We start from the raw sequence: 17,418 nt of genomic DNA on the forward strand, positions 1-17,418 counted from the left end.
GGACCCTGATGGCAGTTATTTATAAGCCTCCAAACAGCTGCAGGGATGCGGACTACAAATTACAACAGGAAATAGAAAAGGCTTGTCAGAAGGGCAGTGTTGTGATAATTGTGGGGGATTTTAACCTGCGAGTGGATTGGGAAAATCAGGTCGGCACTGGATCTCAAGAGAGAGAATTTGTAGAATGTCTGCGAGATGGCTTTTTAGAACAGCTTGTTGTTGAGCCCACTAGGGGATCGGCTGTACTGGATTGGGTATTGTGTAATGAACCGGAGGTGATTAGAGAGATTGAGGTGAAGGAACCCTAAGGAGACAGTGATCATACATAATTGAGTTCACTGTGAAATTTGAAAAAGAGAAGCCGAAATCTGATGTGTCGGTATTTCAGTGGAGTAAAGGAAATTACAGTGGCATGAGAGAGGAACTGGCCAAAGTTGACTGGAAAGGGACACTGGCGGGAAAGACAGCAGAGCAGCAGTGGCTGGAGTTTATGTGAGAAGTGAGGAAGGTGCAAGACAGGTATATTCCAAAAAAGAATAAATTTTCGACTAGAAAAAGGATGCAACTGTGGTTGACAAGAGAAGTCAAAGCCAAAGTTAAAGCAAAGGAGAGGGCATACAAGGAAGCAAAAATTAGTGGGAAGACAGAGGATTGGGAAGTTTTTAAAACCTTACAAAAGGAAACCAAGAAGGTCGTTAAGAGAGAAAAGATTAGCCATGAAAGGAAGCTAGCAAATAATATCAAAGAGGATACTAAAAGCTTTTCCAAGTATATAAAGAGTAAAAGACAGGTGAGAGTAGATATAGGACCGATAGAAAATGATGCTGGAGAAATTGTCATGGGAGATAAGGAGATGGCAGAGGAACTGAACGAGTATTTTGCATCAGTCTTCACTGAGGAAGACATCAGCAGTATACCAGACACTCAAGGGTGGCAGGAAAGAGAAGTGTGCGCAGTCACAATTACGACAGAGAAAGTACTCAGGAAGCTGAATAGTCTAAAGGTAGATATATCTCCTGGACCAGATGGAATGCGCCCTCATGTTCTGAAGGAAGTAGCTGTGGAGATTGCGGAGGCATTAGCGATGATCTTTCAAAAGTCGATACATTCTGGCATGGTTCCGGAGGACTGGAAGATTGCAAATGTCACTCCACTATTTATGAAGGGGGCAAGGAAGCAAAAAGGAAATTATAGACCTGTTAGCTTGACATTGGTGGTTGGGAAGTTGTTGGAGTCGATTGTCAAGGATGAGGTTACAGAGTACCTGGAGGCATATGACAAGATAGGCAGAACTCAGCATGGATTCCTTAAAGGAAAATCCTGCCTGACAAACCTATTACAATTTTTTGAGGAAATTACCAGTAGGTTAGAAAAGGGAGATGCAGTGGATGTTGTACATTTGGATTTTCAGAAGGCTTTTGACAAGGTGGCATACGTGAGGCTGCTAAACAAGATAAGAGCCCATGGAATTACGGGAAAGTTACACACGTGGGTAGAGCGTTGGCTGATTGGCAGGAAACAGAGAGTGGGAATAAAGGGATCCTGTTCTGGTTGGCTGCCGGTTACCAGTGGTGTTCCACAGGGGTCTGTGTTGGGGCCGCTTCTTTTTACATTGTACATCAACGATTTGGATTATGAAATCGATGGCTTTGTGGCTAAGTTTGCTGATGATACGAAGATAGGTGGAGGGGCCCGTAGTGCTGAGGAAAGGGAGAGTCTGCAGAGAGACTTGGATAGATTGGAAGAATGGGCAAAGATGTGGCAAATGAAGTACAATGTTGGAAAGTGTATGGTGATGCACTGTGGCAGAAAAAATAAATGGGCAGACTATTATTTAAATGGGGAAAGAATTCAAAGTTCGGAGATGCAACAGGACTTGGGAGGCCTCATACAGGATACCCTTAAGGTTATCCTCCAGGTTGAGTCGGTAGTGAAGAAGGCGAATGCAATGTTGGCATTCATTTCTAGAGGAATAGAGTATAGGAGCAGGGATGTGATGTTGAGGCTCTATAAAGCGCTGGTGAGACCTCACTTAGAGTACTGTGGGCAGTTTTGGTCTCCTTATTTAAGAAAGGATGTGCTGACGTTGGAGAGGGTACAGAGAAGAATCACTAGAATGATTCCAGGAATGAGAAGGTTAACATATGAGGAACATTTGTCTGCTTTCGGACTGTATTCCTTGGAGTTTAGAAGAATGAGGGGAGACCTCATAGAAATATTTTGAATGCTGAAAGGCATGGACAGAGTGGATGTGGCAAAGTTGTTTCCCATGATGGGGGAGTCTAGTATGAGAGGGCATGACTTAAGGATTGAAGGGCGCCCATTCAGAACAGAAATGCGAAGAAATTTTTTTCGTTAGAGGGTGGTGAATCTATGGAATTTGTTGCCATGGGCAGCAGTGAAGGCCAAGTCATTGGGTGTATTTAAGGCAGAGATTGATAGGTATCTGAGTAGCCAGGGCATCAAAGATTATGGTGAGAAGGCGGGGGAGTGGGACTAAATGGGAGAATGGATCAGATCATGATAGAATGGCGGAGCAGACTCCATGGGCCGAATGGCCAGTTTCTGGTTCTTTGTTTTATGGTCTTATTCTCCAAAATTATCTAAGTCCTTCTGTAGCTTCTCTACCTCCTCAAAAGTACCTGCCCTTCCACCTATCTTCATATCATCTGCAAACTCTTTAACAAAGCCATTAAAACTATCATTCAAATAATTGACATACAATGTAAAAAGAATCAGTCCCAACACAGACCCCTGTGGAATACCACTAGCCACTGGCAGCCAGGCAGAAAAGGCTCCATTTATTCCCACTCTTTGCCTCCTGCCAATCAGCCACTGCTTTGTCCATACCAGGATCTTTCCTGTAATACCGTGGGCTTGTAGCTTGTTAAGTAGCCTCATGTGTGGCACCTTGTCAAAGACTTTCTGAAAATCCAAGTACACAACATCAATGATTCTTCTTTGTTGATCTGGCTTGTTATTTCTTCAAAGAATTCCAACAGATTTGTCAGGCAAGATTTTCCCTTGAGGAAACCATGCTGACTACGGCCTATTTTATCCTGTGCCTCCAAGTACCCTGACAACTCCTCCTCAATAATCAACTTCAACATCTTCCCAGCCACTGAGGTCAGACTAACTGGCCCAGAGTTTCCTTTATTCTGCCTCTCTCTTCTTGAACAGTGGAGAGACATTTAGAACTTTCCAGTCTTCCAGAACCATTCAAGAATCTAGTGATTCTTGAAGGATCATTACTAATGCCTCCACGATCTCTTCAGCCACCTCTTTCAGAACTCTGGCATGTACACCATCTAGTCCAGGTGACAGCTACCTTAATATCTTTCAGTTTCCCACGAACCTGTTCTCTGGTAATGCGAACTTCACGCACGGCATGCCATCTGACACCTGTAACTTCCACCATCCTGCTCGTCTCTTCCACAGTGAAGACTGATGCAAAATACGTCTTCAGTTCATCCACCCCTTCATTGTCCCCCATTACTACCTCCCCAACATTGTTTTCCAGCAGTCTGATATCCACTCTTGCCTCCCTCTAATCCAGAAAATAGCGTCTCCCGCGTACTAATTTCTAGATTGCCCCCTATGCCACGTGTCAGTGAGGGTAGAAACAGGATGATTTGGCAGATAAATGTGTGGCTGAGAAGCTGGTGCAGGGACAGGGTTTCAGGTTCTTGGATCATTGGGATCTCTTCTGGGGGAGGTATGACATGTTCAATAGTGATGGGTTGCACCTGAACCGAGGGGAACCAATATTCTCGCGGGCAGGTTTGTTAGAGCTGTTGGGGACAGTTTAAACTAATGTGGTAGCGGGGTGGGAACCATGGTGAAGGGACTCAGGATAGGACGGATAGTGAAAAATAAAGATAGCGTGCAGTCAGACTGTCAGGAAGGGCAGGCATGTGATGGGCCTCAGTTGCAGTCAACAGGCTGAGTATCAAAACATTAGGGATGCAGAATCAGAAAGGACAGCAAATACGGTACTCAAGGTGATGTATCTAAATGCACGTAGTGTAAGAAGTAAAGTGTATGATCTTGTTGCACGATTACAAATTGCCAGGTATGATGTTGTAGCCATCACTGAATCGTGGCTGAAGGATGGTTGTAGTTGGGAGCTGAATATCCAAGGTTACACATTATATCGGAGTGATAGGAAGGTAGGCAGAGGGGGTGGTGTGGCTCTACTGGTAAAGAATGGCATCAAATCACTAGAAGAATGTGACATAGGATCGGAAGATGTTGAATACTTGTGGGTTGAGTTAAGAAACTGCAAGGATAAAAAGACATTGATGGCAGTTATATACAGGCCTCCCAACAGAGCTGGGAATTGGAACACAGATTACAACAGGAAATGGAACAGGCATGTCAAAAGGGCAATGTTATGGTAGTGATGGGAGATTTTAACATGCAGGTCGATTTGGGAAATCAGGTTGGTAATGGATCTCAAGAGAGTGAGTTTGTTGAATGCCTAAGCGATGGCATTTAAATCAGTTTGCATTGGTCTACCAGGGGATGAGCTATACTGGACTGGTTGTTATGTAATGAACCGGACGCGATTAGGGAACTGAAGGTAAAAGAACTCTTCAGAACCAGTGATCACAGTATGATTGAGTTCAACCTGTAACTGGATAGGGAGAAAGTAAAGGCTGATGTAGCAGTATTTCAGTGGAGTAAGGGAAATTACAGTGGTATGAGAGGAGTTGGCTGAAGTAAATTGGAAAGAGCTGCTGGCAGGGATGTCAGCAGAGCAGCAATGGTGTGCGTTTCTGGGAAAAATGAGGAAGGTGCAGGACATGAGTATTTCTTCATTTCTTCCAAAAATGAAGAAATACTCAAATGGTAAAATAGTACAACCGTGGCTGACAAGGGAAGTCAAAGCTATTGTAAAAGCAAAAGAAAGAGCAGACAACAAACCAAAAATTAGTGGGATGATAGCGGATTGGGAAGTTTTTAAAAACCTACAGAGAGCAACTAAAAAAATCATTGGAAGGGAAAAATATGAAATATGAAAGCAAGCTAGCAAATAATATCAAAGTAGACGGTAAAAGTTTTTTCAAGTGTGTTAAAAATAACAGAGAAATGAGAGTGGATATAGGACCGCTAGAAAATGAGGCAGGAGAAATAATAACAGGGCACAAGGAGACGGCTGATGAACTAAATGAGTATTTGCATCAGTCTTCACTGTGGAAGACACTAGCAGTGTGCCTGATGTTGTAGTGTGTGAAGGAAGAGAAGTTGGTGAAGTTACTGTTACAAGAGAGAAGGTGCTCAAAAAGCTGAAAGACCTAAAGGTTCATAAGTCACCCAGACCAGAGGAACTGCACCCTAATGTTTTGAAAGAGATCGCATTAGAGATTGTGGTGGCATTAGAAATGACCTTTCAAAAATGATTGGACTCTGGCATGGTGTCAGACGTCTGGAAATTTGCAAATGTCACTCCACTCTTTAAGAAAGGAGGAAGGCAGCAGAAAGGAAATTATAGACCAATTAGCCTGGCTTCAGTGGTTGGGAAGATGTTTGAGTCAATTGTTAAGGATAAGGTGATGGAGTACATGGTGACACAGGAAGAGATAGTATAAAGTCAGCATGGTTTCCTTCAGGGAAAATCCTGCCTGACGAACATGTTGGAATTCTTTGAGGAGATTACAAGTAGGATAGACAAAGGGGCTGCAGTGGATGTTGTGTATTTGGACATTCAGAAGGCCTTTGACAAGGTCCCACACAAAAGGCTGCTTACCGAGTTAGAGCCCATGTTATACAGGGAAGATACTGGCATGGTTACAGCATTGACTGATTGGAAGGAGGCAGCAAGAGGGAACCAAAGGATCATTTTCTGGTTGGCTGTCAGTGACTTGTGGTGTTCGGCAGGGGTCAGTGTTGGGACCACTTCTTTTTATGCTGTATATTAACGATTTAGATGATGGAATAGATGGTTTTTTTTCCAAGTTTGCAGATGATACAAAGATTGGTGGATGGGCAGGTCACTTTGAGGAAACAGGTGGGATGCAGAAGGACTTAGACACATTAAGAGTATGGGCAAGAAAGTGGCAAATGAAATACAATGTTGGAAAATGTATGGTCATGCACATTGCTAGTAGAAATAAATGTGCAGACTATTTTCTAAATGGGATCTGAGATCTAAATCTGAGATGCACAGGGACTTGGGAGTCCTTGTGTAGAACACCCTAAAGGTTAACTTGCAGGTTGAGTCGGTGGTGAGGAAGGCAAATGCCATGTTAGCATTCATTTCAAGAGGTCTAGGATACAAGAGCAAGGATGTGATGCTGAGGCTTTAAAAGTCACTGGTGAGGCCTCACCTTGAATATTGTGAACAGTTTTGGGCACCTCATCTGAGGAAGATGTGCTGGCATTGGAGAGGTTCCAGAGGAGGTTCACAAGGATAATGCCAGGAATGAAAGGGTTATCTTACAAGGAACGTTTCATGGCTCTGGGTCTGTACTCGCTGAAATTCAGAAGGATGATGGGGGGCGGGGGGGGAATCTCATTGAAACTTTTCGAATCTTGAAAGGCATAGACAGAGTAGATGTGGAAAGGATGGTTCCCATGGTAGGAGAGTCCAGGACAAGAGGGCACAGCCTCAGGATAGAGGGGCGCCCTTTCAAAACAGAGATGAGGAGAAATTTCTTTAGCCAAAGGGTGGTGAGTTTGTTAAATTTGTTGCCACATGCAGCTGTGGAGGACAGGTCGTTGGGTGTATTTAAGGCAGAGATTTATAAGTTTTTGAATGGACATGGTTTCAAAGGTTACGGGGAGAAGGCTGGAAACTGGGTTTGAGGAGGAAATAAAAAATAGGATCAGCCATGATTGAATGGCGGAGCAGAGTTGATGGGCAGATGGCCTAATTCTACTCCCATGTCTTATGGTCTTTTAAATTTTATGTATCTGAAGAAACTTTTGTTGTCCTTTTTAATATTATTGGCTAACTTAGTTTTGTAATCCCTCTTTACCTTAATGACTTTTTTAGTTGCCTTTTGAAAGCTTCCCAATCCTCTGACTTTCCACTACTCTTTGCTCTGTTTTATGCCCTCTCTTTGGCTTTTATGTTGGCTTTGACTTCTCTTGTTAGCCACATCCTGCCTTCAGAGTACTTATTCTGTGGGATGTAGAAACAAAAAGACATAGAAAACCTACAGCACAATACAGGCCCTTAGGCCCACAAAGCTGTGCCGAACATGTCCTTACCTGAGAATTTACCTAGGGTTACCCAAAGCCCTCTATTTTTCTAAGATTCATGTACCTATCCAGGAGGCTCTTGAACGACCCTATCGTATCTGCCTCCACCACCGTCACCAGCAGCCCATTCCACGCACTCACCACACTCTGTGTTTAAAAAAAAACTTACTCTTGACATCTCCTCTGTACCTACTTCCAAGCAGCTTAAAACTGTGCCCTCTTATATTAGCCATTTCAGCCCTGGGAAAAAGCCTCTGACTATCCACACGATCAATACCTCTCATCATCTTATGCACCTCTATCAGGTCACTTCTCATCGTCTGTCGCTCCAAGGAAAAAAGGCCGAGTTCACTCAACCTATTCTCATAAGGCATGCTTCCCAATCCAGGCAGCATCCTTGTGAATATCCTCGCCATCCTTTGCATGGTTTCCACATCCTTCCTGTAGTGAGGTGACCGGAATTGAGCACAGCACTCCAAGTGGGGTCTGACCAGGGTCCTATATTACTGCAACATTATCTCTCAGCTCCTAAACTCATTACCTCAATTGATGAAGGCCTATGCACTGCCTGCCTTCTTAACTACAGAGTCAACCTACGTAGCAGCTTTGAGTGTCCGATGGACTCCGACCCCAAGAACCCTCTGATCCTCCACACTGCCAAGAGTCCAAGTGTCATTAATACTATATTCTGCCATCATATTTGACCTGTCAGAATGAACCACCTTACAGTTATCTGGGTTGAACTCCATCTGCCTCTTCTCAGCCCAGTTTTGCATCCTATCAATTTCCCGCTGTAACCTCTGACAGCCCTCCACACTATCCACAACACCCCAACCTTTGTGTCATCAGCAAATTTACTAACCCATCCCTCCACTTCCTCCTGCAGGTCATTTATAAAAATCACGAACAGTAGGGGTCCCAAAACAGATCCCTGAGGCACACCACTGGTCCCCGACCTCCATGCATAATATGACCATTCTACAACCACTCTTTGCCTTCTGTGGGTAAGCCAGTTCTGGATCCACAAAGCAATGTCCCCTTGGATCCCATGCTTCCTTACTTTCTCAAAAAGCCTTGCATGGGGTATCTTGTCAAATGCCTTGCTGAAATCCATATACTTTTCTACCATCATCAATGTGTTTAGTCACATCCTCCAAAATTCAATCAGGCTTGTAAGGCACGACCTGCCTTTGACAAAGCCATGCTGACTATTCCTAATCATATTATGCCTCTCCAAATGTTCATAAATCCTGCCCCTCAGGATCTTCTCCTTCAACTTACCAACCACTGAAGTAAGACTCACTGGTCTATAATTTCCTGGGCTATCCCGACTCGCTTTCTTGAATAAGAGAACAACATCCGCAACCCTCCAATCCTCCAGAAACTCTCCAGAGGTTCAGCAATCTCCTTCCTCGCTTCCCACAGTAGCCTGGGGTACATCTCGTCTGGTCCCAGTGACTTATCCAACTTGATACTTTACAAAAGCTCCAGCACGTCCTCTTTCTTAATATCTACATGATCAAGCTTTTCAGACCGTTGTAAACCATCCCTACAAACGCCAAGATCCTTTTCCATGGTGAATACTGAAGCAAAGTATTCATTAAGTACCTCTGCTATCTCCTCTGGTTCCATGTACACTTTTCCACTGTCACACTTGATTGATCCTATTCTCTCACATCTTATCCTCTTCACATATTTGTAGAATGCCCTGGGATTTTCCTTCATCCTGTCCTAATCCTATTTGTTTCCCTGAGAACATCTGTTTCCAATTTATGCTTCCAAGTTCCTGCCTGATAGCCTCATATTTCCCCTTACTCCAATTAAACGCTTTCCTAACTTGCCTGTTCCTATCCCTCTCCAATGCTATGGTAAAGGAAATAGAATTGTGATCACAGGAGCCCAATGATCCAAAAATTTTATGCCCTGCCTCCTACACCAACTCCTTAGTCACATATTAAACTGTATAATCTTGCTTGTTCTGGCATCACCAGCACGTGGCACGGAGAGCAATCCTGAGATCACAACCCTGGAGGTCCTGCCCTTTAACTCAGCACCTAACGCCTTGAACTCCCTTTGCAGAACCTCGTCACTCATCCTACCCATGTCAGTGGTACCAAAATGGAGCACGACTTCTGGCTGTTCACCCTCACACTTAAGAATGCTGAGGACTCAATCCCACATATCCCAGACCCTGGCACCCGGGAGGCAACATCCCATCTGGGAATCTCGTTCTCACCCACAGAGCCTCCTGTCCTTTTCCCCAACTAACAAATCCCTGTCACCACAGCATCTCTCTTCTCCCCCTTCCCTTCTGAGTCACAGAGGCAGACTCAGTACCAGGGACCTGAGCACTGTGACTTTCCTCTGTTAGGTCATCTCCCCTGGACAGTATCCTGTTGTTGGGGGGATGTCCACAGGGGTACTATACACTGGCTCCCTCAACCCTTTCCCCTTCCTGACTGTCACCCAGTTTCCATGTCCTGCACCTTGTTATAATTACCTCCCTGTACGTCCTGTCTCTCATCCCTTCAGCCTCCAGAATGATCCGGAGTTCACTCAGTTCCAGCTACAACTCCTTAACGTGGTTTGTCAGAAGTTGCAGCTGGATGTACATCTCACAGTTGTAGTCCTCCGGGACACTGGAGGTCTCCCTGCCTTCCCACATCCCGCAAGAGGAGCATTTGTCTATCCTGCCTGGCATCTCTACCGTCCTGGCTGAGCAGATGCAAAGAAGAGAAGGAAAAAAAATGTGCTTTTCTTTCCTTTGCTTTCTCTTAACCAGGTGGTGAGTTTGAGCCCCAGCCAACGCAATGTGTTGTGTCTTAATCACACAGTGCTCTGCAACGACACTGGTGCCAAGCTGTATGAGTCCTAATGCCCTTCCCTTGGACAACATCGGTGTCGTGGAGAGGGGAGACTTGCAGCATGGGCAACTGCTGGTCTTCCATACAACCTTGTCCAGGCCTGCGCCCTGGAGAGTGAAGACTTTCCAGGCGCAGATCCATGGTCTCGCAAGACTAACGGATGCCTTTTATTTATTTTTTTCTCCGTGTGAAGCCTTGAAGAGCTGAAGCCTCAAGATCACCACTCTGACGATGTCCACTCAGACGATGGCTGCTGTGTTTGCCTGTCTTCCTTTAATTTGTTCTTCCTAATCAATCCCAGATGCCGATTGGTCACTGGTTACCCTGCAGCTCCCTTAAAAAACTTCTCCCTCTCACTTTGCCTCTCTGCCCTCTGGTTTTGGACTCCCCTTTTATGGGAAAAAGACCGTGAGCCTACACCTTACACCTGCCCCTTATGATTTTATATACCTCGAAATGGGGTCACCCCTCAACATCCATCGCTCCAGGGAAATGTCCCCAGCTTATCCAGTATCTCCTTTTAACCCAAGCCCTCCAGCCATTGTTACAGTCTCCTGAAGCTTCCTGACCAGTGTAATGACATCTTCCCATAGTCGGGGAACCAGAAATGTCCACAATACTCCAAGTGTGGTCTATCATCAACATCAAAGGCCTTGGTGAAGTTCATGTGGACAATGTCTACCATCTTGTCCTGGTCAATCCTCTCTGTCACCTCTTCAACAAACTGGAATTTGTGAGCCGTGATTTTCCATGCACAACGCCATGCTGACTGTCCCTGATCTGTCCTTGTCTTTCCAAATGCAGCAGGCAGGATGCAGGGAGGATGTTTCCCCTGTCTGAGGAGTCGAGGGTCAGGGGTTACTGTCTCAGGATGGGGTGGACCCTCAAAGGATGTTGTATCTGGAATTCTCTGCACCGGAGGCTGTGGGGTCTCAGTCTTTCAGTTAATCTAAAGTCACAGAGTCATTGTTGTACAGTCTTGAAATGGGCCTTCGGCCCGTCACCTCTGTTCTGACCTATTTAGGTCAGTCTCCTTCTGTGTCCTGTCCATTAAAGTGTCTGGCTGAGTGTCTCGGAAACACAGTGATTGTATCTGATTCCATCACCTCCTCTGGCAGCAAGTTCCAAAATCAACCACTCACTGTTCCAGTAAACTCACCTTTAAACTCCTTCCTCCTTCCTCAGACATGTGACCTCTTGTATTTCATCCCCCCTCCTGTGGGAAGAAGATTTCAACCATCTGCTCAATCTAACCCCTCGTTACCTTAAATGTTTCTGTCAGATCACCCCCCGCCACCAGTCCATTTACCTGCATCTTGCCTGTATCCTGCTAAACCTTCCCTGTCATCATTTCTCAACTCCTCTTCTGTGCCAGTTCCACGGGACCCTCAATTCCCCTGTGTTACAGAAGATGATCGACCTCATTTTCCACCACATTACAGAAGCAAGTGTGCTGCAGGTCCTAAAATGCAGAAAGGTCTATAAATCCCCAGGTCCTGATCAAGTGTATCCCAGGACATTGTGGGAAGCTCAGGAGGAAAGTGTGGAGCCCATTTTGGAGATATGTGTGTCATCGATAGCTGTGGGTGAGGGGCCAGAAGACTGGAGGGAGACTAATGTTGAACATTTATTGAAGATCGGCTGTAGGGAAAAGCCGGGGAAGTACAGACCGGTGAGCCTAACGTCAGTGGAGGGTACATTAATGGAGGGGATTCTGAGAGACAGGATCTACATTCATTTGGAAAGGTGAGGACTAATCAGGGATACCCAGCTTGGCTTTCTGCATGGACGGTACGGTAGCATAGTGGTTAGCACCACACTTTACAGTACCAGTGACCCGGGTTCATGTCCCGTCACTGCCTGTAAGGAGTTTGTACGTTCCCCATGACCACGTGGGTTTCTTCCAGGTGCTCCGGTTTCACAGTCCAAACCCGTACCGGTTGGCAGGTTAATTGGTCATTGCAACTTGTCCCATGGTCAGGCTCGGATTAAATCAGGAGTTTCTGGGAGATGGGGGTCATTGTAACTTGTCCCATGGTCAGGCTCGGATTAAATCAGGGGTTGCTGGGTGGTGGGGGTCATTGTAACTTGTCCCATGGTCAGGCCCGGATTAAATCAGGGGTTTCTGGGTGATGGGGGTCATTGTAACTTGTCCCATGGTCAGGCTCGGATTAAATCAGGGGTTTCTGGGTGGTGGGGGTCATTGTAACTTGTCTCATGGTCAGGCTCGGATTAAATCAGCGGTTTCTGGGTGGTGGGGGTCAAAGGGCCAGAAGGGCCTATTCCGTGCTGTATCTCAATAAATAAATTACAGCTGATGAAAGTGCAGTAGACATCGTCTCCATGGAGTTTAGCGAGGGATTTGACAAGGTAGCAGAGAGTTAGATCAGATGGGATACAGTACGATCTGGAATAGGATACAGAATTGTCTGGGTGGAGTCCTGTGACCAGTGGTTGTGCTGCAGGGATCGGTGCTGGGTCCACTGTTTTTCATCATTCATATGAATGATTTGGAGAGAATGTAGGTGACGTGTTTAGTAGGTTTGTGAAGGACTCTAAAATTGGTGGTTTCATGGACAGTGAAGAGGTTATTTATTTATTTAGATACAGTGTGAAACAGGCCGTCCCAGACCAATGACCTGCTCCACCCAGCAACCCAACTATTTAAAACTAGCCTAATCACGGGGCAATGTACAATGACCATTTATCCTACAAACCGTTATCTCTTTGTACGAGCGTCACAGAGTGATGGAAACTAACAACACAGGCCCTTCAGCCCACCTAGTCTATACCGAACCATTTAAACTACCTGCTCCCATCGACCTGCACATGGACCATCGTCCTCCAACTCCTACCATCCATGTACCTGTCCAAACTTCTCCAAGATTACAATGAGATCTTGATTAATTGGGTCTCTGGACCATTGGATGGAAATTGATTTTAATTCAGAGATGAGGGTGTTGCATTTTGGAGGGTAAACCAGGACCAGATTACACAGGAATCAGTGGGGCCCTGGAGAGTGTTGTGGAACAGAGAGACCAGGAGGTGATTGCCTTCATCAGTCAGAATACTGAGTACAGGAGCTGGGACTTTACGTTAAGAGTGTACAAGACATTGGGAAGGCCACATTTGGAGCAGAGTAATACACACAAACTGCTGGAGGAAATCAGCAGATCAGGCAGCATCTATGGATATGAATAAACAGTCGATGTTTTGGGTCAAGGTTTTGTGCGTGTTGCTTTGGATTTCCAGCATCCGCAGACTTTCTCGTCTTTATGATTTGGATCACTCTGTACAGTTCTGGTGATCTTTCTGCAGGAAGAATGTCATTAAACTGAGAGGGTATAGAACAGATTTACAAGTATGTTACTGGGACTGGAGGGTTTGGGTTATAAGGAGAGGCTGGATATTCTGGGTCGTTTTCCTGGAGCTCAGGAAGCTGCAAAGGAAATTGTAGAGGTGGGTAGAGTTACAATGATTTAAAAGACATCTGGACAGGCACATGGGTAGGAAAGGTTTGAAGGAATATTGAGCAAATAGAGGCAAATGGAACAAGTTCATTAAAGTGAGTTGGTCAGCATGAATGAATTCTGCCTGACCTCCTCTTTAAATGCCTCCAGTGTTTACTCACTCCATCCTCATCTGGATCCAGTTGTTGCTCCTCTCCTTCCTCACACCCGTTTCCACTGCTATCTCCCGTCTTTCTTTCCAATCTTGAGGAAAGGTCTCGGCTTGAAATCTCCCTTAACACATGCTACTTGACCCGCTGAGATCCTCCAGAATCTTGTGTGTTGATCAGGAAAAATCCGCTCTCCCTGTCGGGGAAAAACCTCGGGAAGATGCTGGTTGTCCATCCGCTGTGTTTGTGTAAAACCCCGGGAGAGGGTCCTGTCGGCCACCCGACTGAGCCTGAGGCCCAGCGGCCTCTCCCCCGGTCCGGTCCCGGGGCCGCGCTGCCCGAGTCTCCCCCCGATCCCCGGGGACTCTCTAATTCTCTGCTTCTCCCCCCAGTCTCTGTCACCCTGGATGTGGAAACGGCGCATCCGCTGCTCGAGGTGTCTGAGGATCGGAAGAGTGTGAGATACACCGGGACCCGGAGGAGTCTCCCTGACACCGGGAAGAGGTTCACAGTCTGGCGTTGTTTGCTGGGATCGGAGGGATTCACATCGGGGAGACATTACTGGGAGGTGGAGGTGACGGGGAATCGGTGGTGGTGTCTGGGAGTCGCCGCAGAGTCTGTGAAGAGGAAGGGATCGGTCAGACTGAGACCGGAGACCGGATTCTGGATCATCGGGCGGGTTGATGACGAGATGTGGGTTTACACCTCCCCTGAGTCCCGTCTCCCTGCCGGTCCCATCCCCGGGAGGGTGGGAGTTTATCTCAGTTACCAGTCCGGGACAGTTTCATTTTACAACGCGGAGACCAAGTCCCATCTCCACACCTTCACTGGGAATAAATTCACGGGGAAACTTTATCCTTTATTCGGGACAGTATATCCAAACGAGCGGCTGAGAATCTGCTCTGGATCCGCTCCGGGTCTGTAAACGGGTCGGGTCCGGGACCGGCGTCAGGAGTAAGTCAGTGTAAATATAAATGTGCGAAGAGTGAAATAAACACGATGTGAGAATTATCGATCCATTAATTTTAACTCGTTTACCGCATCCGTCAACGGAACAGAAACACTGCGGATTCAGCAGCAGCCGCGGGCGGCGGGTCCTGAGCTCCCCGGCTCCCCCGGGTGCTAAAGTCCACCGGGACTGACCGGGTAACTGGGACAAGTGGTGGTGGGGCTGACTGGGAGAGGGAGGTCACGGTGAATCTTGGTAACACGGGACATGTACTGTCGGTAACACACGAAGCGGCGGGATCTCCCAGAGTGTCAGGTAACATCTGTGGAGGGAAATGGACAGGTGAGGGGTGGATCCAGGTGAGGGGTAATAGATGAGGGAGGGGTGGAGTTTGGAAATGTGTCAGAAACTGGGAGGTGAGAGGTGTCAGTGACAAAGGGCTGAAGATTTTGGAATCTGACAGGAGGGGAAAGTGGAGGCCGGAGTAAAGGGAGGGAGGTGGGGAGGAGTGTGTGGGTGATGGGGAACGGAGAGGGTGGGGGAGGGAGGGGAAAGAGATAGGGTGATGGGGCTGGTGGATCAGGAGGAGAGAGACATTTACATAGCAAAAGTGACAGGGAACAGCTACCAAAAGTTTCAGAATTCGGTGTTGATGCTGTCAGGTTGACGATCACCCTGACGGGACATGGGGAGCTGTTCCTCTAATTTATGAGACAAATAGAGCCGGGATCTCTACGTTAAATCAGATATTCATTTTGGGACACAGTTTATACCCAGGAATGCAGGAAAAACACAGAGACGTGGACATGATATTTTGGAGCCGGAAGTGTGGCAACACATGCAGGCTGATCCCAGCACAATCCTCGGGCAGACTGTGTTGGTCATTGACGCAATGGAGAAATGTAAATGGTGATGTCCCCTGTGTGTATTTGTGTGTGGTGGAGACAGAGAGAGAGTCTGAGACTTGCTCCAGGCTCCCCAGGTAGATGCAGGGATGATGTTTCTGGTAACGTGAGTGTCAGGATGAGGAGGCACAGTGAGGGGACGACCATTCAGAGGTGAATAAATGTATTTACCCAGCTCATAATCTAACAGGGCTCTGCACATTTACACATCAACTATGTTGAGGAGAGATGTGGATAGTGTTTTGGATTCAGAGGTCGATCCAGATTCTCCTGAAGCCTTGAGCCCCGGTAACATTCCTGTGAATCTTGTCTGCACACATTCCAGCTGAATGTCATCCTTTCTACAGCTCGGTGACCAGAACTGCACCCAGTTCTCTGAGTGTGGTCTCACCAATGTCTTGTACAACTGTAACGTGACAAACCATCTCATGTACTTAATGCCCCGATCGATGAAGGCCAGCGTACCATACACCTTCTTCACTACACTGTCTACCTGTGTCTCTACTCTCAGGAACTATGTACTTGTTCCCCTGGGTATTTCTATTCTACAACACTCCCCAGGGCCCTGACATTCACTGTCTACATTCTGTCCTGGTTTTAACTTCCTGAAATGCATCACTTTGCACATTTCTGTGTTGAATTCTTTCTGCCATTCCTTTGCCCAGATTCCCAGTTGATTGAGGTCCTGTTGTAACTTTAGACAGACTTCATTGTCCAACACATGACCAGCCTCAGTTTCTGTGCCTGTTCCTGGGCTGTACTGTTCTATGTTCCCCGTTTAGAAGAATGAGAGATCTCAGCGAAACACAAAACTCTTTCAGGGCTCAACAGACAGGATGCAGGGAGGACGTTTCCCCTGTCTGAGGAGTTGAGGGTCAGGGGTCACTGTCTCAGGATGGTGTGAACCCTCAGTGACTTCACTCGCTCCGGATCTTTTCAATGATTTCAAGTTCCCTGGCCCCGATCATCTTATTTTCACTATGGATGTCCAGTCCCCGTACACCTCCATCCACCAGCAGGAAGGCCTCAAAGCTCTCGGTTTCTTTCTGGACACCCGTCCCAAGCAGTTTCCTTCACCACCACTCTCCCCCATCTAGCGGAACTTGTCCTCACTCTCAATAATTTCTGTAATTTCCACCATCTCCAACAGGATCCCACCAGCAAGCACACCTTTCCCTCTCCCCCACTTTCTGCTTTCAGCAGGGATCACTCCCTACACGACTCCCTTATCCATTCATTCCATCCCACTGAACTCCCTCCTGGCACTTCCAGGTGAGGTGACACTTCACCTGTGTGTCAGGTGGGGTCATAGACTGTGTTCGGTGCTCCTGGTGTGGCCTCCTGTATATCAGTGAGACCCGACATGGATTGGGAGTCTGCTTCACCAAGCACCAGAGAAAGCTGGATCCCAGTAGCCACCCATTTTAATTCCACTGCCTATTCCCATATGTCCATCGAGGGCCTCCTCTACTGTCACGATGAGGCCACACTCAGTTGGAGGAGCGATATTTCATATTCCGTCTGGGTAGCATCCAAGCTGATGGCATGAACATCGATTTATCGAACTTCCAGTAATGGCCACCCCTCCTTCACCATTCCCCGTGCCCTTTTCCCTCTCTCACTTTATCTCCTTGCCTGCCCATCGCCTCCCTCTGGTGCTCCTCCCACTTTTCTTCCACGGCCTTCTGTTCTCTCCTGTAGGACTCACCCTTCTCCAGTCCTGGATCTCTTTCACCCAATCACCTTCCCAGCTTCCGGTTTCACCGATCACCTCGTGTTCTCCCCCTGACCCCCCCCCCACCTTTCAAATGTGATTCCTCACCTTTTTTCTCCAGTCCTGCTGAAGAGCTTTGGCCCGAAACGTCGACTGTACTT

The 17,418-nt window shown here is 46.8% G+C and overlaps 1 protein-coding gene across 2 annotated transcripts in view; it reads left to right on the top strand.

The window, feature by feature from the left end:
* Positions 1 to 14,715, top strand: part of LOC134346565 (zinc-binding protein A33-like) — a 37,577-nt gene extending 22,862 nt beyond the window's left edge. For both annotated transcript variants that reach the window (XM_063047984.1, XM_063047983.1), the window contains one exon: positions 14,082 to 14,715. In XM_063047984.1, coding sequence (XP_062904054.1) covers positions 14,082 to 14,614 — 533 coding nt within the window. In that variant the 3' untranslated portion in view covers positions 14,615 to 14,715. The remainder of the gene's footprint in view (positions 1 to 14,081) is intronic.
* The last annotated feature ends 2,703 nt before the right edge of the window (positions 14,716 to 17,418 follow it).

This window comes from Mobula hypostoma, chromosome 5, assembly GCF_963921235.1.
Source record: "Mobula hypostoma chromosome 5, sMobHyp1.1, whole genome shotgun sequence".
Lineage (NCBI taxonomy): Eukaryota > Metazoa > Chordata > Chondrichthyes > Myliobatiformes > Myliobatidae > Mobula > Mobula hypostoma.